The sequence below is a fragment of the Opisthocomus hoazin genome, chromosome 8 (genome assembly GCF_030867145.1).
Source record: "Opisthocomus hoazin isolate bOpiHoa1 chromosome 8, bOpiHoa1.hap1, whole genome shotgun sequence".
Lineage (NCBI taxonomy): Eukaryota > Metazoa > Chordata > Aves > Opisthocomiformes > Opisthocomidae > Opisthocomus > Opisthocomus hoazin.
The window spans coordinates 45,774,666-45,796,853 of NC_134421.1; the positions used below are offsets into that span (position 1 = coordinate 45,774,666).

At 42.6% G+C, this 22,188-nt stretch overlaps 1 protein-coding gene and 1 long non-coding RNA gene across 10 annotated transcripts in view; one reads left to right on the top strand and one right to left on the bottom strand.

The window, feature by feature from the left end:
• MET (MET proto-oncogene, receptor tyrosine kinase) overlaps window positions 1-6,915 on the top strand; it is a 91,280-nt gene extending 84,365 nt beyond the window's left edge. For all 3 annotated transcript variants that reach the window (XM_075429407.1, XM_075429410.1, XM_075429408.1), the window contains exons 18-21: window positions 759-868; window positions 3,169-3,334; window positions 4,238-4,374; window positions 4,512-6,915. In XM_075429407.1, coding sequence (XP_075285522.1) covers window positions 759-868; window positions 3,169-3,334; window positions 4,238-4,374; window positions 4,512-4,722 — 624 coding nt within the window. In that variant the 3' untranslated portion in view covers window positions 4,723-6,915. The remainder of the gene's footprint in view (window positions 1-758; window positions 869-3,168; window positions 3,335-4,237; window positions 4,375-4,511) is intronic.
• On the bottom strand, window positions 863-21,342 carry LOC142362313 (uncharacterized). 7 transcript variants are annotated; one of them, XR_012764953.1, is made up of 10 exons: window positions 21,016-21,342; window positions 20,237-20,322; window positions 16,026-16,090; window positions 11,217-11,495; window positions 10,644-10,886; window positions 9,163-9,240; window positions 2,759-2,837; window positions 2,175-2,369; window positions 1,587-1,727; window positions 863-1,238 (listed from the first exon to the last, which is right to left on the bottom strand). It is a non-coding gene; the product is annotated as an uncharacterized LOC142362313 (long non-coding RNA). The 7 variants fall into 7 exon arrangements; XR_012764947.1 differs by having other exon boundaries at window positions 2,175-2,450; XR_012764948.1 differs by having other exon boundaries at window positions 2,175-2,450; window positions 9,149-9,240.
• Between the last annotated feature and the right edge of the window lie 846 nt (window positions 21,343-22,188).

Below are 22,188 nucleotides of genomic sequence, written 5' to 3' on the forward strand. Positions count from 1 at the left end.
AAGCACCAAGGACCTTGTCTGTGAACAGTCCTTCCTGAAATAAATAGAATAACACCACAGCTGAATATGATTGTTCCACAGAAGAAAATGATATGAAGCAATGGCAACAACACAAAAACACTGTGGGACCTTACTATTAAACAACAAGTCATGCTTTTGGATAAAAGAATTACAGGTTATAATTATTTCTGTAATTAACATTTTCAGTAAGGTCTAACCCGTGCATTGTAGACCAGCAGAAAGAGTTACCAGTCTTTGCAGAAAATCTTCCTCTGGTAACTGCTAAGGTCCCATCTGCCTTTTCCATGGCACCATACCGATGACAGCTTGCACTTATTTTGCCCCAGATAGGACTCCCTCCTTTCTTCGTCATTTCCAGCTGATGAGCTCCAAGTTCATAGTTAGCACCTTCTACTGAGTTACATGCTATTACTTTAAGTTCACAAATGTGAATTTTGTGTATATCAGCTGTGATGCTGAGGTTTCAGCACAGTTCCACTTCCCAGCACAGGCCATGCTGCTTACTCTGCAAACTCCACTCTTCTGGAGTCTGTCAGCTTTTTTGATTTCTTAAAGTGTGTTTCCTCCGTGGAGGTAAGAACTTGACCTAAACCTATGCGAATTTTAATACAAGCACCAACCTGTCTTGATCATTCTGGTGGCAAGTTAGGTGTGTCAAAAACTGAGAGTCACACCAAAAAACAGTCTGCTTCTTGGGCTTCTGCATTCATTGTATCACAAATGTTTGTATTTTACAGAACCCAACAGTAAAAGATTTAATTGGATTTGGCCTTCAGGTCGCAAAAGGGATGAAATACCTTGCAAGCAAAAAGTTTGTCCATAGAGACTTGGCAGCAAGAAACTGTATGTAAGTACAGACATCTAATTCCAGCCACGTTATCACACTATTCCGTGGAAGACAGCGAGATGGCATAAATAAAAGTTTCCAGGATTCTCCTTTTTCAGTTGAAATAGGGTGATTTTTTCATTGTTCTGTAATTATACTGATGTTTGTCTTGCATACTGATGAGCTACTCAGCTTGCTAAGGGCTCACTTCTTACACATAAGATTTTTTTGAGTGTGGGAAATAAGAAAAGCTGAGGTGAAAGTGTAGTCTCTCAAAATCATTGGTTGGAGAGTCTGAAAGGCGTCTCCCAAGGGAAGTTCAACTGCTGTTGTCTCAACTTGCTGTGCTTCCACCCAGCCTCTTCAGAGCAGCACGTCTCCGCTGCCGCACCTAGCAGGAGGGAGAGGAACAGAGGGGAACTCTGTGAGAAAAACAGGAACACAAAGAAACACCAGTGAGACTTACTGACAGTAATCTTTCATCACATGAGTATGATCTTACTTTGGCTCAGTTACACACACAGATTAACATTAAAAAATCAGAGCATGCGAAGAATCTTACTAGCGCCTGGGTAGCCAGACAGCTCAGTTCACATAAAGACAAACTGATACAGGACTGTCGATACTATTATGCTGATTCATCACCTACGTTGTGAATTAATGAGGTACAGGATTAAACATTAGACTTTATTTTTAGCATGTCATAAGATGGAACTCTGGCTGCAAAAAGGTTATTCACCTGTGACATCAGATTTCTTATTCTTTTTCAAAGAGTGCACACTCGTGCAGCTGAACAGCCTCTGAAAAAGAATGTTTTCTTACAGCTGGTGTTTTTATAAGGGAGGAAAAAAATCCACGGGCAACATGATTTTCAGGTTTCCTAAAAAGAAAGGAACTGAGTTACTGAACGAGTGAGGAAGATGTTGGGTTGAAGACCCACATTCCCCAGTGGCCATGTGCAACCCAGCCCCTGGCACAACAGCGATGTCCATCAGAAAGGAAGCCAAGATGCAGATACAGTCCCCGTGGACTCTTGACTCTATTCTGCTGTCCTGGAAGAGGTGCAGGAAGCTGCTATGGCATAAACTGTCCCGTTGACCCATCAAAGTCCCCTCCTACTCCCTTCATTGGTATTGGCTTAGTTATTACATCAGTAAATAAGCAGATGATTGTGTGCCATTTAGAGGGACTTCAATAGACCAGAGAGTTGTCCAGACAATCCTCACAGAAACTCAAGACAGGGAAATGCCACATGTAGAGGCTGAGGGAAATGGGATTGTTTAGCTTGGAGAAGCATCAGGGGGATCTTATGCATGTGTATAAATACCTGATATGGTGGAGTAAAGAAGATGAAGCCAGATTCTTCTTAGTGGTGCACAGGGACATCGTAAGAAACGCTTTTATTGCAAGGATGACTGAACACTGGCACAGGTTGCCCAGAGAGGTTGTGGAGTCTCCATCCTTGCAGACAGTCAAAACCCAACTGGTCATGGTCCTGGGCAACCTGCAATAGCTGACCCTGCTTTGAGCAGGGGAGGTGGTGGTGAACTAGATGATCTTCAGAGGTCCCTTCTAACATCACCCATTCTGCAGTTGTGTGATTCTGTAAAAAAGCCCCAAAGCAGGCGTTTGCTGTGGCTAGGTCTGCGCATGTAATGATGGATAGGCTCAAGCATGCCAACACCCATGCTCTTATCTGTTTTCTGACAACGCTATCGCATGTCAGGGCAAACACCAAGCTTAGGAGGAGCAAAGCTAGCGAGATCTTCTGGTATGGCTGAGCTGTAACCCCAGCAGAACTTTCCTTATCCCACCATTCTTTCCCAATACAGACACCAAACACATCCTTAGTTACACGACTACATTATTACACACAGGCAGTCACTGAGATAATGATGGGTCCTTCCTTACCAAAATTGAGACTGAATAGGAAAGGTGATGCCTTGACTTGAAATGAAAATGAGAGGTTTCTAAGGATACAGAAGAACAGCTGTGGAAGAAACGATGTAGTATTCAGTGAGGATGTATAGTCTATTAGCAAAAATCTTTTTATACAGGGCAATTGTTTTAAAAGAACTGTAATTCAAATTATATTATCAAAACAATATCAGCAATTTCTGGAGTTCATTCACTGTGTTAAATGGGTGTCAAATATCCTTTGCTGCACTTTTTGTTTCACTGTTACGTTAGTTAATAGATCCAAGACAAAGTACTGCTTTCCAAAGTCACGGTCTCAAAAGTGCAAGTCACTCATTATAATCCACCACCACTGTAAATCTTGCCTGCTCAGTTGCAGATAATACTTTTTGTCATTTCTCTAGGCTGGATGAAAAATTCACTGTCAAGGTTGCTGATTTTGGTCTTGCTAGAGATGTCTATGATAAAGAATACTACAGTGTGCACAATAAAACCGGAGCTAAACTGCCAGTGAAATGGATGGCTTTAGAAAGTTTACAAACTCAGAAGTTCACAACGAAATCAGATGTGGTAACGTACAAACTTATTTGTATCACCTATTGCTTTCTCTTGTATCGCCTGAGGCATCTCTCGAGTATTTAATGAATGGCCAAACTCCAAACCAGAACTTTTATTTGAATCTAACTTTAGTTCACATAAGAATAAGAGATTGTTTCTAACATTCAGAAAGGGTATTTGTCCCAATCACAGAGCAACAAGTTGTTGACCTGATTATCTGTTACTGCTCGGGAAAGAATTAGGAGTTTAATCCCACTCCAAGGGAAACCAAGGACATTCCACACAGCAAAATTGGAGCTGAACCCTGCTACAGGAGGGGCTCTGGAAAGCTTGACAAAGCAGGCTTTGACACTCGTAAAATTTCATAGTTCTCAAAAATACTTTATTTGCTTTATAAATACTTACTGACTGCCTACAGCAATGTCAAGTATTACCTGGCCATTTATGAAGAAAAAAATTACAAGATGAAGTCATTAGTTGGCTGGATCACTTTGTATTTTAGCTCTCCTTTCAATCCAGATTCAATTTAGCCTGTGATGCATAGAATTTTCACCACGTGTATTCTCTTCAGTATGTATTTACACAGGGTTAGTCAGATCATCAGCTCATGTAAACTGGCAGAGCTCCATTAACCTCAGAAGAGGTCTGCCAATTTATACCAGCTAAGTAGCAGGCCTATAGGCTTTTATTTTCTTTCATTTACTTTGTCGAGTTTCTCTGGCTGTAATTTAAGTGGCTCCTCAAGTCCCTACAGCATTTATTAGCCCACTTAAAAGAAAGCTGAATGCAGTAAAATAACTTTTCAAAGGGAAAATCCATGCATTTGAATGCTTAAATCTGTCAAATCAAGTTCTACAATGGGAACGTAAAGCCCTCCAACCCTATCACTTATTATTTATTTCTTTGTTTTCTTAGTGGTCCTTTGGTGTGTTGTTATGGGAACTGATGACAAGAGGGGCACCACCTTATCCTGATGTAAATTCTTTTGATATAACTGTTTACTTATTACAAGGAAGAAGGCTTCTACAACCTGAATACTGCCCTGACCCACTGTAAGTAGTTTGCAAAGCCTTCTGCAAATGCTGCTGGTTCTGATATTATTGTAAGTGAGACTGTGGGAGGAAAGATGGTGGGTTTTTCCCTTTTTCCATGATTTGGGAACTGAACACTTCTTTTATCCGAATGGCAGGTATGAAGTCATGCTGAAGTGCTGGCATCCAAAACCTGAGATGCGGCCAGCATTTTCTGAACTTGTTTCAAAAATATCAACAATCTTCTCCACTTTTATCGGGGAACACTACGTTCATGTCAACGCTACTTATGTCAATGTGAAGTGCATTGCTCCCTATCCTTCTCTTTTATCGTCACAGGACAACACAGACACGGATGTTGACACATGATGGGTATGTCTGAAACAGAGGAAAAGTCATTCTTAGTCCTATGAACAAAAAGCAAAACATTTTGTCCACTAGTTTTTACTGCCCAGTCTTTGTGAGAACACTGTTGCACATGTCTATGTTGTTGCCCAAGTTGCACTAGTACAAGGACCTGATATCACACTGTTTAAGGCAATGGGATTCTATCAACCATCACCGTAACTTCCAAGTATTTGGACAACCGCACCGATTTACCAAATGGAAACGCTGCGTGCTGCCATCCAGAGCTAGTTCCCACTAGCTGTCATTAACGTGTGCGCAGACACAAGAACAAAGATTCATCGTTAATGCCATGAAGGAGAAAGCAGAATAGCAATCAGTACGGCTGGAAGGACTGTTACTGTCACATGTGCTTCAGGATAATGAGCAGTGCAGTAACGGTTTTCACACAAAAGGCGTAGAAAGACAACGAATGAGAGTTACAAGAATTTAAAATAGATTTTCCTCCTGCACAGTCCAAACTTTGGATTTTTGCACTATATCAACAAGGTTTCTTAGAACGTAGATGGCCAGCAGAGACAACCTCATAGTGAATGTCTTAACAGAAATCAACACTAAAAAATGGTGTGCAGTAAAGTAAGTATGTCAGCCTTGCCAGTCCTCTGGTGTGTCAGACGGTACATAAAATGAAGGGAAAATCATCTAGCTTAAAGCATTCCTAGTGTCCACTTTATTCCAACATTCAACCACTTCTTTGAGTAACAGTCTATATCGACAGACCTCTTGCTGAGAGATGCAAAGCCTCCATTTCTTTCAGTAAAGAGTTAATGACTCTCTGAGAATAAAAACTTGACGGCATCCATATTACATGCTAGGCTAATCCCTGGGATGTAGCAACACGGGCTGCATCAGTCTCGAGGAAGAGGAGACAGGCAGGCTGGCAGCCTTACGGGGCTGCTGGCTGGCGAGTCAGAGTCATGTGGCGAGGAGCTGAAGCTCTGCCACCTGCCCTTGGGCGGCACGGCCGCCAAAGGTGAGGAAAAAGCAGAGGCGTTGCAGCCAGCGCTGACCTAAAAACACACTGCTGCCGCACGACTGGCGGCGACAGCTTCATGCCAGCCCTGAAGAGCTGAGAAGAACAGTCAAAAAAAGAAACGGCTTCAGCTCCGCCCTCCCCCCCCGCCCCAGCCTCCTCTTGCATCGCACAACCCAGTGAAGTGTGATACCTACTTTTATTTCTAAATTATGACCAGAAAAACAATTTTGAAAAAAGATAGTAAATAAAACGTTCATTCATTAAGGAAGAGTACTATAGCTTTAGGGCAAGCATCACATGTCATTTCTGTTCCTGTGGAATTCTGTGCATACTACTGTATAGCTTGTTTAGTATAGGATAGAACTGGGTTTGTTGGTGTAAACACATAAAGTATTCTATTTTTATATTAAAAAAAAAGTTTATTTTTAATGACATTTACTAAGTTTGGTTAGGCCACAAAATACTGCACTGTGAACATTTCAGAATATGTATGTCAACGTACATGATTCATAAATTGTACCAACCCTAAAAAAAAACCTGTGTAAATATTAGAAAGGAAGAGAACTGACTGTAAACACACTCCACCCTAAGTATAATATCTTCGTTGCTGCAAGCCAACCATTTTAAGGTCTTCAAAGAGAGGTAGTGCAGATAAAGAACTGATATAAGGGAGACATATTGTTCTTGGGAGACAGTATTACAACTGAAAGATTTATAATGAGGGCAGAGTGCATAGGGAAACTATGAGCAGATAATATTGTATTGTGTTTCATCACCACTTTCACTTCAGAAATGAACTTTCATGTCTGCTGAGAGCAAGACTAATTGTAGATTGCTCAAGGACAAAAGGCTTTGCTGCAGGCAAAAAAAAAAAAATCATCTCTATGGTTGTTAAAACAGCGAAGGAAGTTTATGACACATAGATTTGGAGAAGATGCTCCAAAACTTGTACATACATGCTTGAGGAACGCTGCAATGTGAAACAGAGGACATTTTTACTATTTATGAACTTTTGCTTAATAAAGTTAATGTTGTGTCTGGGACACCTGTAAGAATACATGATTCTAATAAAGATTTGATGTTAGTAAGTTCATATACCTGCAAAAGAGCTGAATGGTACTTATGTTTATAGTTGTTGTTCTGACCTAATAAACATGTTATTAAAATGAACTATTGTAATATGTTACGTTCCAAGTGTTGTAATTACTGTCGACCTTTGACTGTTCAGCTGATAGAAGTCTGTGCGCTTTTTCTGACTAACATGGGAAGAACAACCCGTGGAACTGTGCGAGAGAAAGGAAACAACTCAGAAACATAAAAATACGGAGTGCCTCAACAAATCAAACACGCTGTTCATCAGCATCCGACCCCTTAATAGATGCCTCAGAGAAAAGTGCAGAGTGTTTGTCGTGAACAATGATGGCATAGCCTGTTTGGTTAGAAAATCTCTTTCCTAACCACAGGCTGCACCCATGCAGAGCCTTAAAATTCTTCATGCACTTAGTGTTGGGGGTGACATCCAAGGCTCGTCATTTAGGCACCGTAACGAGTAGTTGCTCGGCCCAACAAGGATGCCAACGCTTGCATTCAGCGTCCAAGCCCCCTAACCAGTCACAACCCACAAGAAGCTTCAAGCACCTGAACCCATGTCCCTCATGGCCGTCCATCACACATTTCATCTCTGCGAGGTGCTCTGTATCTGTGACACCTGAAGAGAGGAGGCACGGCAGTCCCCAGGGGCCTCCGTTGTTCCGAGGGAACAGGAGCTAGCCCCGCTTTTCTCTGGCATGTTTCCTCCCAGTTGCATTAGATGCCAGTTCACTCCTGTGAGGTGTGTTTTAAGCAGGTGCCCCACAAATGCTGTGACACACACCGTCCCATGTCGCTCTGAAGCCAGAGGGCACTACCAGCTCAGCTCTCCAGTGGCGTACCTCGGGGGACAGTCTACACTTCACTCGGAAATATTTCAATGTCCAAAGTCTCAGCTGATTAAAAGCAGCATTTATATGCTCTTGTAATTTCAGAATATCAAGTAAACCAACATCAAAACCCATTTTCTCCTGACACATTTCCTTTCTAACAGAAAATGTATATGCTCAGTTTCAACTCAAAGTGTACTTTGGGGGGAAAAAAGGCATTGGAAACAGCAGCTAAGGATGAAAACATTCTTCTCTTGTGTCACAAGCCCAATCCAGCTAAAAGGTCCAACATGTTTTATTCTAATTATTTACATCTAAGTTATTTTCCAATACATTTTCAGGATTTCCTGAAAAGTCAGTAAAAAATCACCAAGGTTTTACCCCAGTCCACGATCAGTACCAGGGTCTTCAACCTAAACCAGCATCACACACAGCCAAATGATGGTCTGAACTTGAATACCAGATTTGCAACACATTCCTCTGATTACTTCTCATGATTTCTGCGGGATGCTATATATTGCCTTTTTGAAAGGGTCAACAGAATCACAAGCTTCCCATGCTCAGCTTTTCATCCCGGGAGCTTTGTTTATACCAGGTACACACTGCAGCAGATCTTCAGCTGACTTACGCTGGCAGCCTTCCCCCTGCATGAATATTAACCGTGGACGGGGCCCGTGGTCAAAAAATTTCATAACAGATGCCCTACACAAAAGCCAAGAGATTAAAAAAAATAGGGAGGCACATCCTCACCCCACAGAAACTTTCCTATTGTTTTCACACAAACTTTTTTTTGTGCACTATTAACTTCACCATTTTAAAAAAATTGCCTATATTAAGGAAGATTTTTAATACAACCGACAACATTAAAGGTTTCCAAAATCAAGGAAAATGCTACACTGTACCATCGGGTTGCTCAGGCTTTGCATACTGCTAATTTTCTGCCTCTGGTGTTAACGTCAATCATGAAGAATGGACCTACGTGCCTTACATAAATGAAGAGGAAAGAAGCATTGCAATTTTTGTTACAGTGGCAGAAGTGGTACAGGCAAGCAACTGCAAAAGGGCATCAAAATAATTTTAAACCTTAACATGAAACTCTTCCTTCAGAAATTTTATTTTCTGGAATTCAGCCATAACACTATATCACTGGAAAAGGTCACATCAGATAAAAGAAATACAAATCCTAATGGGTTTTTTACTCACTAAACAAAACATCTACTCCTGAGAAATTCCAATTTCCATTATTTTTAACAAACAGGTCATGAACTGAGTATTCCGAGCATCGAAGGAAGACAGAGGAAATCTTAGGATCTTGCCAGACCGATTAGTAAAAACATTTACAAGAAATTGTGATCTCACAGGCAGCAGGGAGAATTCAGAGCAACTTGATTGACTCAGCAGACACCAGCCCAGAGGAGATCAGTCTCTCACCCTGGAACTGGAACTGCGTGCTCTGACACGAAACCTGAATTTGCCTTTTGAACTCCCCACCCACCTGTTAACGCTCACCGTGTGATCCCTTCCAGTGAGGAAGCCGACAGACTGTTCCTCATTAAGGTCAAGTACTTGTAGACTCTCCACAGCCTCCTAGGGGACAGAGAAAAAAGGTTTCTGTTCGGTAAGGAACGCTGCTTCCCTGGCTGGTGTTACTGCTAACTTTGGCACTTTCCTCTCCAGAGCTGGCAGATGACTCCCCGTGCCTGGGGGAGACCCTCAGCTGAGGGTGAACCCCTGCTGGGGTGAGCCCAGGGAGACCCTCCCAGCTGAACGGCAGTCAGGTGCAGCCCAGCCCAACAAGGCTGAAACGGGGGACTGGGCCACACAGACCACGCTGGGCTGTTAGTTTCTTGGTTGTTCGGTTATTTGGAGTTAGAGGGAGGAGGAGAGGCACATTCCGGTTTCTTTTCCCCCTGCTGTCACCTTATCCCTTGCTCCCCGTGTCTGGAGTTGGCACAGAACCTCGGGGCAGCAGATGGACCCTCCGGGTCTGCAGCCTTACGGGGCTCCCGAGTCCAACGGAGGAGCACGGCTGTAGTCAGGGATTTAAGCGAATACAGCCACAAACTGCAGGCTGGGCTTGACAGGATTTTTGTTTGCACAATCCAAGGTAGAACACCAAAGAAGAGTAATTTATTTAATCTGGTTTCCTCGCACTTACTCTTTCCGTAGCAAGCACTTTACCACAGCCTGGTGCCCTTAGGAGGTTCTTTAGTATCTGCTGAATGTCTTCTCGCATGCATCACAATTTAAGAGCGAAGTCATCCTCACTCGGGCCTCCGAGGCCCTGCGCGTTTCTGCAGACGCTATGTATTAATCCTTGCCAGAGTTCTAATTACCGAGCACACGTTGAGCCCCGCTCTGCTACAAACAACAGCTCAGTGTCCTCCTTTAGGGTGTGAAAAGCGTTCGTGCCAAAAACTTCAGGGTGCATGACCAAACATGGACACCTCAGCTGCCACGAGGTTGCAGCTCACTGGGGCAGCTGGCGTGCTTCGCAAGCGCGACAAAACTAAACACAAATGCTAAAAATACAGTTTGAGCTTTAATTAAGAAGTAGAAAAAACCTTCAGACAACAGTAGTGTATTCTCTATCTATCTTCTGTGTGGCTCAAAAAAAACGAAGGCAATTTAAGAAAAGACAGCGAAGCTGCCGCCTGATGGAGCTCATAGTGCAGAATTCACGGCAAATACGTGCACTGATGTGACAGCACATCTACCCTCGTCAGCAACCGGGAGGTAACAAGGGCTGAGTCCCATCCAGCCCCAGTTGTGTGCTAATGGTTTTAAGAAGAGCTCTTTCTTAGAAGAGGTTACTGCTACAGGAAGGACAACCACCTTCAGGCATCAAAAACACTCTCAACATGTAGCTTTTGCATTTTGTAGAGAAATGTAATTATCCAAACAGCTTCATCATTCATTTTCAGTTACTGGAAACTTATCTATTGAAATTAGCTTGTCTATTAATTAGCAGCCATGCCTATGTAACACACCTGCCACCTGCCACCTGGCCCAAGAGCCGTAACAGCATTCCAAGTATTTCCCTCAGAGGTCAGCGGCTCAGGAATTGCAGAATCGCTCCAGCGTCACTCGTGTCATCCTCTGTGTGCCTCTGAGCACCAAACTGGCGCAGCTGCCAGCAGAACTTTCGAACGGTAGCTCCAAACCGAACCGCACGGGAGGATGGTCAAAGTTCGTCAGGCCCACGCAGCCCCCACGAGCGCTGAATCCTGTCACTGAAGGGATGAAAACAAACTCACCTCATTGACGAGTGTAAACCTGGGCTGCTGTACGAAATGCAGGTAAATAAAGGGCACCTACGTCCCGGCTACTTCTACTTCTTTTTGTGAATATTAAGTTTACTCAGAAATATCCTGGAAAAATACTTGTACATCTGCAACAACAATGACAAAATATATTTGCTAGTTATCTTGATATTGATTTATAGCAGCAGGGTTTTCTTAAGACCCTTGCAAAAATACGAAGTAAATTATTTCGGGATATGTTTAAGGCTATGCCATATGTCTAGAAGAACAAATGCCTTCAAAATATATCTGCCAACTTACTTGGATAAATGAAGGGAATCCTCTTGTACTAGCCATTGTGGACATCTTGAAATAGTTTTTGTTTCTGCTCAAAGCTGAGCTGCTTGGGGAAGAGTCCAGGGAAACTGGCAGAAACTAAGTTCTCTGCAGTACCTGAGGGTTCTTCTGTCCACCAGAACTGATTTACCAAATATTTTGTCCTTCGTCTTGTCTCTAGTGTCTTCGCACTACCAGAAGGCAATCACGATATGGAGGTTCCGTGTGCAAATATCTACCCAATATCATTTTCTGAAGACAAACCTGAACAGGAAGATAATGTCTGGATGGTGGCAATCGATATAAACAAATCCTTACTGCTGTGCTGAACAACTCGCTATCAACACAGCACTTTTCCCATGCACCCCCTCCCAAAGTCCCTACAGCATTTCCCATGACTGCACTAAAATTTATGTAGTCCTGTATTTTACTGCATAAAACCTTGAATGGTGTTAAAATAGTAACTTCATTGCAGAGAACTTGGTGTCCATGAAGGTTAAAGGCCCCTGCTGAAAGCCAATAACAATTGTCCTTCCTTAATGAAATGCTTGGTTTAGATCATATTTTTCACACTGCACTTACACACTAGTCTGCCAAGCAGATATTACAAAACAGACTCATTCATAAAGGACAATATGCAGGAGCAACACTCTGGTATGTTCAACCTGAATTCAGACCAACAAGGTCTCATTTCAGTGAAAACTACAAAAAAACCTCACATTACTTTACCACCTGAATGAGAATACCGAAAATTTGTCCACGTTCATACATTCAGCCACAATCAGGAAATCAGAGACTGCGATGAGATCAAAGGATTTTACTGCTTAAGGTACCCAACACTATTTTCTACAAGTTTAACATCACTCTCCTCCACCCCCCTTACTTAGTTGTGTACTACCCCTAATAGCTAGGTCAAATTTTATGAAGAGCGATTCTGAAAGCTGGAAGAGCATTCTCCAGAAATAAGCCATCTGTTTGAACCATTCAACTCCTTCAAGATCTGAAACGCTTCCCAGTGTTTTTTCGTTTCCCAGATGTATTTCAGGTTCCAAATATCTAAGCATAAAGTGACAGACATGCACAGTTGCAAGGAAACTTCTATTTAGTGGTAAAGCACAACTGAGAGGTTGCTGCGTCAGTCAGATACAGGGGATCTGAACGAGGAGCGCTGCTGCTTTGGCTCATCTATGTTTCGCAATGCCAGTGTTGTACCTGTCATATACATGAAAGGTATCCACAACTTCAGATGCTGATGTTGTGGAGTGGGTTTGCTTTGGATACAGATTGAATATATAATACGCCTTGCCACAGAGCCAAGCTACACTTGGAGAATATGAGAGATGTTCCTCAACCTACAGTAATTTATACTTCAAGACAAGGGAAAACTGATAAAAAGCTGTTGAAAAAGAGGCAAATCCATCCTATCTCTGTGATCAGCTGAGATAACATCAGTACATTGTCCAACATGAGGGTATTATCCAGTAACAGGGACCACAGCATACAGCTCGAAGATCAATCACTCCGAGGAGGACTGGTAAGGAAATTAACACCAGAATCACTCGTCATTACAAAATACTGAAACACTGGGAGAATTCGCTAATAGAAAAGTCATCGTAAAAGCCTCCTTGTTTCCTCGCTTGATGCTTCTAATCAAACACTCCTCAGTTTAAACAGCCAGTGACAATTTCAGCCTGCTATGATAATGCCTAGCACCAAGGCCCGAGGAGAAAAGCTGAGCAGAGCATGAGCAGAAAGAACCAATTTTGGAGATAAGACTTTTCCTTTGTAACTACGCTAAGAAGAAGTATAATGAACAGTTTGGAGAGAGTGCTTTTCATCAATAAATTTCAAAGCACTTGCACAGAAATATAGGGCTGGAAGAAATGTCAGGAGATCATTTGGTGCATCCCATGTCACTAGACAGCGTGAACACACCTAAGCTGCCTTGGCAAACATTGGTCTAACGCGTTTACTTTAAAAAAAAACAACAACTGTACAAACTACAAGGCTTTTAGGGCTTCATTATCTGTATGGTGCTACAGTTCCTGCATTTCTTCTCTACATCTTCCTTGCTGCAGCACGAGACCCACCTCCCTTCTTTTTCACCCCAACACTGGCTACATAGCCAACAAATGACTGTCACATTATTTACAGAAAACTTTCAACCAAAGATGTCCCGTTTTAATCTCCTCTTTTCCAAGCTAAAAAGTTTTCTTCAACCTTTACTCATATCCTTTGTTTTCTAAACATCTTAACTTTATTCTTGCTGGTTCTCCTCAGCCTAACCACATTTCTGAAGTGTTGTGCCAAGGATGAACTCACTACTCTCAAAATGTACCACTTCATAGAGTGATTAGGTCGGCAGCTCTGTCGCTCATGGCTAAAGAAAGCCACCAGTGATATAATCCAAGTTGTCTGGAAAAGCAACAGACTACAGCACATCACATGCTTAGAGGTTTTGTCCACAAACAGATGTAGACTGAGAACTACGGCTCTAGGTGCTAACAAGGCAAATTAATAACTTGCTTGAGGATCTTTCTGGTTATACAGGTTAGATGGGTCTGCAATTCTCTGAGTCCTCTCTTTTTTCTTTTTTAAATATATATCCTGCATTTGTCACAGGACAATATCCCTTCCCTAATTCTTTTGTGATTACCTTAGTTGAACCACTGCAGTCAGGAAAGCTGCCTCACTGGCAGGGCAGCTTCCACCCAAAGAGCTACAGCAAAGCCAGGAGCAGGAACTCAGTTGGCACCCCAATCCTCAATCCCCTAGCCTACCTGACCCAATGAAATTCACTTAAAAGACCCATAACTCTTCATATTTTTGAATGTATGCGTATTTGGATGTTTCATGCTTACTTTGTCTCTGTTTTAACTAACTTTGATCAATTAACTTTGAATAACTTGCGTAATCCATCCAGGCAGCGCCAGAGAACTAGAGGTCTCTGGCTTCTAAACAGAGTGCTGTAAAGCAAACAATTTCTTGAGCGCTTATTCACGAGATGGGTCCGGCAGAAACCAGGCCAAACCCAGGAGAAGAGCAGAGCTAAGAGCACACAAGAGACATTGTTTGCGGTGTAATAGGAAGTTACGGTATTTGGACAGCTGGAGACATCAGACTTGGGCAGGTAAGGGAGGCGGTGCGCTGAGGCTCCGCGTTTGCAAACTTATACTCACACTACTGCCAGTCTCTCCCTCATTGCAAATCTGACGCACGGAAACATGCTCAGGGGCCCCGGGAGGTGCCTCTTTCCACCAAGAGCTCTCTGAGGCCGCTTGCCCTGCCAAAGAGCTCCGTCCCTCATGACTGCAGCCGGCGGCCGAGGGACGTAGAGGTATCGCCCTCGAACTTCCGAGAGAAGACATTTCTTCTGCAGTGCTTGCACACTCACAGGCAATGGCTCATACTGTACAAAGACTGGCACGGCAGTAAAAACTCACGCATGCACTCATTGAGCATCAGCTCCCTCTACTGTAAATACATCGGTACACGTTACCCCGCCACCCCACCACCTCCCCAAATGGTCAGCTTTGATAAAAGCACTACTCTGAAGCCCTGTGACTAAGATCTGTGGAAAAATGCATCCTGCAGCACAGACAAACAGAAAGACAACACGGATTTTTCTTTTCAGGTCTTGTGGTTATGATAATTGGGTTTTCAATCTTCTCATATGCTGCAAATATCCATCTCTAGTTTGTCTCAAAATGAGAATAAATTTCAGGATCTTAATCTAATATCTTACAAACAACTGCAGACTACAGTCTACAGAGCAGTCTGCTGCAGTAACTGCAGTCTTGCCTTTATTAGTCACAATATTCATTTCTGACAGAAAATGTAATAGTGTGGACCCTAACCTCTGCTGATCATTATCCTACTTATGATGTTTTGTCTTCCTGAAAAGGTTAAAAATCTGACAAGTCTCAATAGCTGATGGCAGTGCCCATCCATACTGAGGGCTATTCTTGGTTCCAGCAGAAATCAGAGACGTTTGTAGCACAGCTCAGTAACACAGTCCCATTAACTGATAAGATTTACTCAAAAGTATGACTCAAAAGGGCAGAAATTGTTGTTCTGTCCAGACTGAATTCAATCAAGCCCAAAATCCAAGAGGCTGGCTTTTTTGAGAGAAAGGGAAATATTTTTTGTTTTGAAATTGACCTTATTTTGTTTAATGTTAGACTAAACAAAAGTTTAATTTCAGATTAAACCAGTGCTCATGGTTGTACTTGGCGTGAAATCCAATTAAATGATCAAAGTATCAGAAGTTGGCCAAGAGATCAAGGAAGATGAGGACAGCATAGAGGCTCTGAGACTTGCCCAAGAAGGGATAGCCAGAGCTGCTAGTGCAATTTTAATGTAATGGAAAGCACAGACACTAGATCAGAAAGAATCCAGACACCTGGAGAAGTGATCAATACCCTACCCACGAAAATGGCCCATTTATTGATTGTAAAAAAGGAGCAGGAAGATGTTAAAGTTGTAAGGCAGGGATGGAGAGCTGGGTGTTGAGATTCTAATTTGTTTGAATGTTGAAGAACAGAGGCAAGGAAGAAGATGAAAGAGAGAAGGGATGAAAATATGATCAAGAAATGTCAGCTCAGAGGACAAGGAAGCATAAAAGGGACGAGCTGAAAGCACTGGAAGTATTGAGCTAGCAAGTATCTCCCAGGAAGGAACCTGAGAGATGGTCAGAGCTGCCCTGGACAGCAGGAGGAAGCAAAGGGAGGCCAGGACATCAGTGTGCCCCACACACATGGGTTGGAGAGATTTCAGAAACCCCCGGCTCCTTACCGTATCCTATACGCTGCTGTAGGGAGGGTCACACCTCATCCTTAGCTGTGGGCCCTCCAGAGTCCCTGAAGCAGATAATGAGTAAAAAGGGATGAAAAGCAGAAAGTGAGTTTGATCAATTTAATGTTGATTTCATACCATCCCTTTGATAGGAATGGAATAGTCAAAGCAAATAAAGCTGCTTTGAAATAGGAATTGACAGAACAAAACACAGCAAGTACATGAGAGGAACTTTATCAGAACTATGCCACAACTCGTTACTCTGCATCACAGTAATAACGCTACTTTAAAGTTAACACCATTATTTCAAAGCAGAAGGTCTTCTGGATCTCTGGCAACTCACTGCAAACCCTTTACAGCTAATCAGTATCATTGCTTCAAAAGAGATTAAACTGTCTCCACCCAGTAACTCCACTGGCATTTGATCTACAATTGGCTTGAAGTTAAAAATTAATTACCCTTCCAACATATTGATTACACGACTACAGACATAAAAGCAGCAGCCCAGAACAATGTACACTGACCCTCTGTTGAAACAGCATGTTTGTTTTCAAAAGGAAGCTAATTAAGACAAGCTCCCTGGGAGAGGAAAGCTGCAGTAAAACCAAACCCAACATTGCCATCTAGTGCATCGCTGTGTCCGGAGAGCCCCACGCAGAGCCGCCCGCGCCGGCGTTATCTCAGCTACTGCCGAATGCTGACCAACAAGGGCCGGTAAATCACTGTCACTCCCCACGTGCCTGAAGTCCCACGTCTTACCTTCAGGGAATACGTGACTTCCAGACAAAGAAAGTCTTACAGCATATTAACATTTGTATAGTTAATAAAACTATAAAGATAAATCTACTTGATCAGTAAATTTAAACACCAGTGGTGAATTATCTGAAATAAATAAAAGTTTTGCATTGACAGTAATTCTCAGGTTTCTCATCTGTTTTGTTTCAAAACAGCTACACTGGAACTTCTCTTTGTTGTCTTTACAGAGTATCTTTATAATATGCACTAAAATACTTTAGACAAGAATCTCTGGATATCTTCCATGGCTTTTTATTAGATGTATACTTATAGACACCAGCTAGCAAAAACAGAAAGCAAAGAAAGGACAGTACCGTTTTATTTTTTGTTTCGTAGCATCTGTTTACGATCTGTTAAATACATCCCTTGCTAGTGGACAGCGATCATTTTTATCAGAAACTATGTAAGCCATTAACTTTTTTTTTGCCCATACGTCGCTGACAAAGCATGCAGACCTTGCTTCTAAACCCTCTCCCCTAGAAGAGCCAGGGTCCAACCCCCGCGAGGAGCCCTTGCAGAAGTCACGATTCCACAGAATTGCTCTCCCGTTTTGTTGCCACCCAATTTTATGCTTCACTCCAGCTGCTTTAATGTCTGCTATTCTTAAATGTTCCCTTTCAGGAACACGGAATACTGACTTGGCTTCCTTTTCCCAAAGCCCCGCAGAGTCCTCCCACTGCATCTAGCATCATACTTGGCCCTCTGCGCTAGATTAACATACATTCATTGTCAGCTCTTAACATAGATTGCCTTAAACTACAAAAGGGAGCCTAAAATAAAGGCTGTATATCCTGCAACAGGAAAAGACAGACTACAATCTCTACGCCATTGCCTCAGATTCCTTTTGACGCCAAGGACTCATATTTCACCGGGGTTTTTCACACCCACAGCCTCATATCACTAATCTTTAATCCCTACGAAGCAGCGACAGGCACGTCTCAGATGACATTGGGCACACAGATGTGTGCAGCATGCACAGAAGTCAAGCACGCACCCTTCAGATCTTGCAGCTTAGTCAAGACTGAAATTCCTCTCTGTCTTCTTCATCGGCTCCTCCCCTGACGTGAGGGGAACAAGTCCATCGACGCCCACTGAAACTGCTTCGATGTTTGTTTTGGTTTCCCTATTGTTTTGTTTTGCTTCATTAACAGAAATTCCCATGCATGTTAAAACATCAGCCATAACCCTCGGGCTGACACAGACCTGGCCCGTTTCAGTCCGCTCCCCTCCTCCCTGTGCCATGGGCAGGAGCGGGCCCTCGCCACCATCCCTCCCAGCCTCAGCCACTTGCAGAGCCGGTGACCCCACCAGGTCCTCCACCACGCACACAACAAAGCCACAACTTTGCCAAGTTTAAAGGGCTTCAACAGACTTTTATGACTAGATGGAGGGTTTGTTAACAGTCCGTTTGAAAAATCCTCCCTGGAATATAGCCCACAACGAGAAGCAGGCTGTACTGCACGGAAACTGCGAAGGGCAATATGCTGTAAGGAAAAAACATGACATGAGATCTACCTTCTCCTCCCATGTTCCCACTCCTTTCCTAAGTCTTCTCTTTCTTCCCTGACTCGGAGGAGAAGTCCCAGCACACAAGGCAGGGAGCAATGGTGGTGGCAGCAACCTGATGCAACTCAGAGCAAAGAAAAGACTGTGACTGAGAGGAATGTAAGGCCAAACCCAGAAACAGGTAAGCAGAAATGACAACCTAAAAACTACCAGAAATGAACACATACAAGTCCAGCAACCACGTGCTACACAAGGGAAGAGCCAGAAAACAACATCCAGCTCTGGTCAGGTGAGGAAGCTGGACTCAGTTACAGCAGGTCTGTAAATAACCTCACCAAGGTTTAGAAACAGCTTTTCACGTCATCACATCAGCAAGCAGCACACAACAACAGTGGTCCACCTGTGTCTCACCACCTCCTGCCTGTTATCGCTCCCTCTAGGTCTTTCATAGGTTATCAAAGTCTCATATACTGCCACCATTAGATTTTCAAGAAAATTGTCTTCTCCTGCATTGCACTTGCTGCTCTCCTTTGCCTCTTTCCCTAAAGATGACTTTTGACTTGAGGGCCACAAAAATTTGGCCCTCATTTGAATCAAATTTGAATAGAGAGAATAGAGACCCCTCTCCATCACACTAGATGATGTTACCCTACATGTCTGGATATCCCAGTTCTGTTTGTATCTCTTCGTCACCTCATCCTACTCATCACAACAGGGACGAGACTCCTGGTTTTGCTGTATATCCTGATCCGACATGAGAAACTAAAACCAAAAGTTCAAAATCCTCTGGTGAGGCAGGGAGCACAGTATTTGCACTAACTTTCCACAGATTGCAAAAAACTTGAGCTTACCATCCGGAAAGAAAGCACATGAGGCTTTCTGTCAGACTAATGACCCATATCAGTCAGGGTTATAATAAAAACAGCAGCAACAGGAGTTAAAACAGGCACAGATACACAGCAAATGCAATTCTCTAAAAATTAGAAAACTGGTCAAAGCATGTGTGGAATAAAACTTTGTTCCCTTTCCAGGATCAAAAGCATTTTCTTTGGTTCAAAATAGTTCATCTAGATACTGAAATTCTTTAGTGAGTTATTAATTCCTACCAAAATACAGTTCTGGTTTTAATATTTTCCACTCCAGATTAATTCACACAAAACGCTTGCTAAAGGGCCACAAGGAGCAAAATGGCAGCATTTTTTTCAGAGTAAGCATAATGTTTGACTCCTCTGCATATTTCCTGAACACGGAGAAACGAAAGTAGTATAATCTTTGTGTTACTTTTGTTTTGAGTTGTTCTTCTTAACCAAGATTTCTGCTTGGGGGGGGCATTACAGTGGGATGCATTTCCTCTGGTTTTGTATTACACTTTTGTCAGCTGTCTTTCATGCCAGCTGAGGGACAATTTGACCAACTATTCCTATGTCCAAATTTACCGCAACAAAAAACCACATCTTTTTCCCCTTTTTACAAGATTCTCAGAAATAGACAGAATTATTAACATAATCAAAATCCCATTCCCGCAGAGATAATCAATCGCGAAGATGCTTGGGGGAGGGGCTGGGAATTCTTCCTTGTAAAGCACTGAAGAAAGGGGTGTCATTATGAAGCTGATCACAGCTGAGTACAAAACAAGCATGAAATACAACAACAGATAATCCCTGCACTCAGCTTTGTTATGCTTCTTATATTAATTTTGCTCTTTGCAACAGACCTCTGTACCATTATATAATGCAATTAGGTGTAAAATTGAGGCCTCAAAATAAAAAATGTTTTTTTCCTGAAGTTAAACAAGAGAAATGCTATCTTGAGACAATGTGTAGATACATAAAACTTGGCATTCCCTACCACAGACATACTACCCATTTCTCTGTAACCTCCTCCCTTGATTCCCGATCAATTAATCTTACCTGAAAAGGCCCATGGTCATCATCAACTTCAGAATCCAGGTGGGTGAAATCCTGGCTCTCGTAGTCAGACAGAGACCTAATAATTTCTAGAGTGCCAGAAAATTTAGAGCAATGCAATTATTAGTCATATATTGGATTACTTTTGCTAAAGGAGAATGGTAAGATAAATTCTTCAGTTTCTTTTAGATCTAAGGTGGTTTCACTGCGTCCCTGTGCAGAGGTAAGAAATGACCGATCTCCCAAGGAAGCAGATTTTGGGCTCTAAGGCCACAGGTGAGTTCTCCAGAACAGGGTTTACTTGACTGTGACAGACAAATTGCACCACCATCTGTGTCAGTCTTCTATTACACAGTGCAGAACAAAAAAAAAAAAACACCCCAAAAAATCTCTTTTAATAGATTAATGTGATTTTATCAACACATAACATGGAAACAGTTTCAAAAGTAGATGACTGAAGGTATGTTCCCACCTCAACATTTGGACATTGTCCTAATTTTCACAAGTAGCTAGCATTCAGGACTTGTACTGAGGTCAGAAGCAAGAGTCCTCTATTTTGTGCCTCATTCAGGAGCCAAACAATCAAAAAAAAAAATTACATTGCTTTACTCCAAAATCCTAACTCCTCTTCCTTCTATTTCTTCTAATCTGTGACATAAGATAAAAAATTAAGGACCCATACTGCTGTTAAGCAGCATGAAAGTACCACTGTCTGAGGCATTTTTCTCTACACAGGCACAGAAATTCTCAGCCCTTCAGTCACGCCTGCTTGCATAGTTTACCTTTATTGAGATTTTATCTTCATAAGACATTCAGTTCACCAGAGAGTAAAATGAAAAGGAATTTGGACTCCTCCAGTGAATCTCAACTTCATTGAATAAATCAGCACATTTGCCATTTCCTGTTGAAAAATAAAATTGCTGAACAATGTCTCTTTTAAAATGAAAGTAAATAAACTCAGCTAGAAGACCACACTTTCCCTTTTCTGAAAGAAATAACTAAAAATATAAATAAACAGTGTAGGGGACAGGCACCAGAGCAAATTGCTGCAATAAGCACTTGAGCAAGGGCAAAATGCAGAAGTACGCAGGGTCTGAGTACGCGCTGAGGAAGAGAGAGTGACAGCAGCGCAATGTCAGCCAGAGCGTGGAAGGCGCGCCACCAGCAGCCGTATTGGCTAAGCGACGCATGATGTGACAGCGCGTTGGACAAAAGCAGGGTGCAAGAACTTGGGCAAATAGCTGCCTTACTGGGACGGAAACTGCAAGGGAACAAGCGTCCAGGTAAAGATGCATAAAGCACTGCTTACAAAATAAACTGCGTCTCACTCGCACCACAAGCTGAGTCCATGCCCTAATATGCTACAAAACAGGAACCAGGCTTGGGGAGCGGGAAGGAAAGGAATTTTTGTGATTTCTCATGGAGTTTTCAAAATCAGGTGGCTGCTATTTCTGTATCAAGTTAATAGCCGGGGAGAGCAGTGCTCCAGCAACTTTCCGCAGTTTTATTTGTTTTCTCCTAGCACCATTGCTGCTTTCTCCTGGTCCTCCCTTCTCTTCCCAGCCTATCCTGGTACAGGGCAAAGGTTAGACTGGTTCAGGCTGCAGAAATCTCAGAGCTATTGCAGGGCACACAGTTATCTTACAGGCCCTCTTCAGCCATTATGGGGTGCAGAACCCTTACACTTTGATTCTCCCCAGTCCCCTAATCCCCAGCCTGTCCTCTCCCTTTGTTAATCCTAATCCTGCTCTATCTCTGTATTATCAGTAGCTACTGATACAGCATTCCTGATGTCCACGTAGGAGCTGCAAGAAAGGCAGTACAGAAATACAGCCCTCTTGGTACAAAGTCCTTTATGGACAAATGTGTGGTTTACGTTTACCTCCCTGAGTATAGGAGCACAGAGCAATGCTGAATTACAAGTGTAGTCCTTGCTCCCTTCCCTTAGCTTTGTA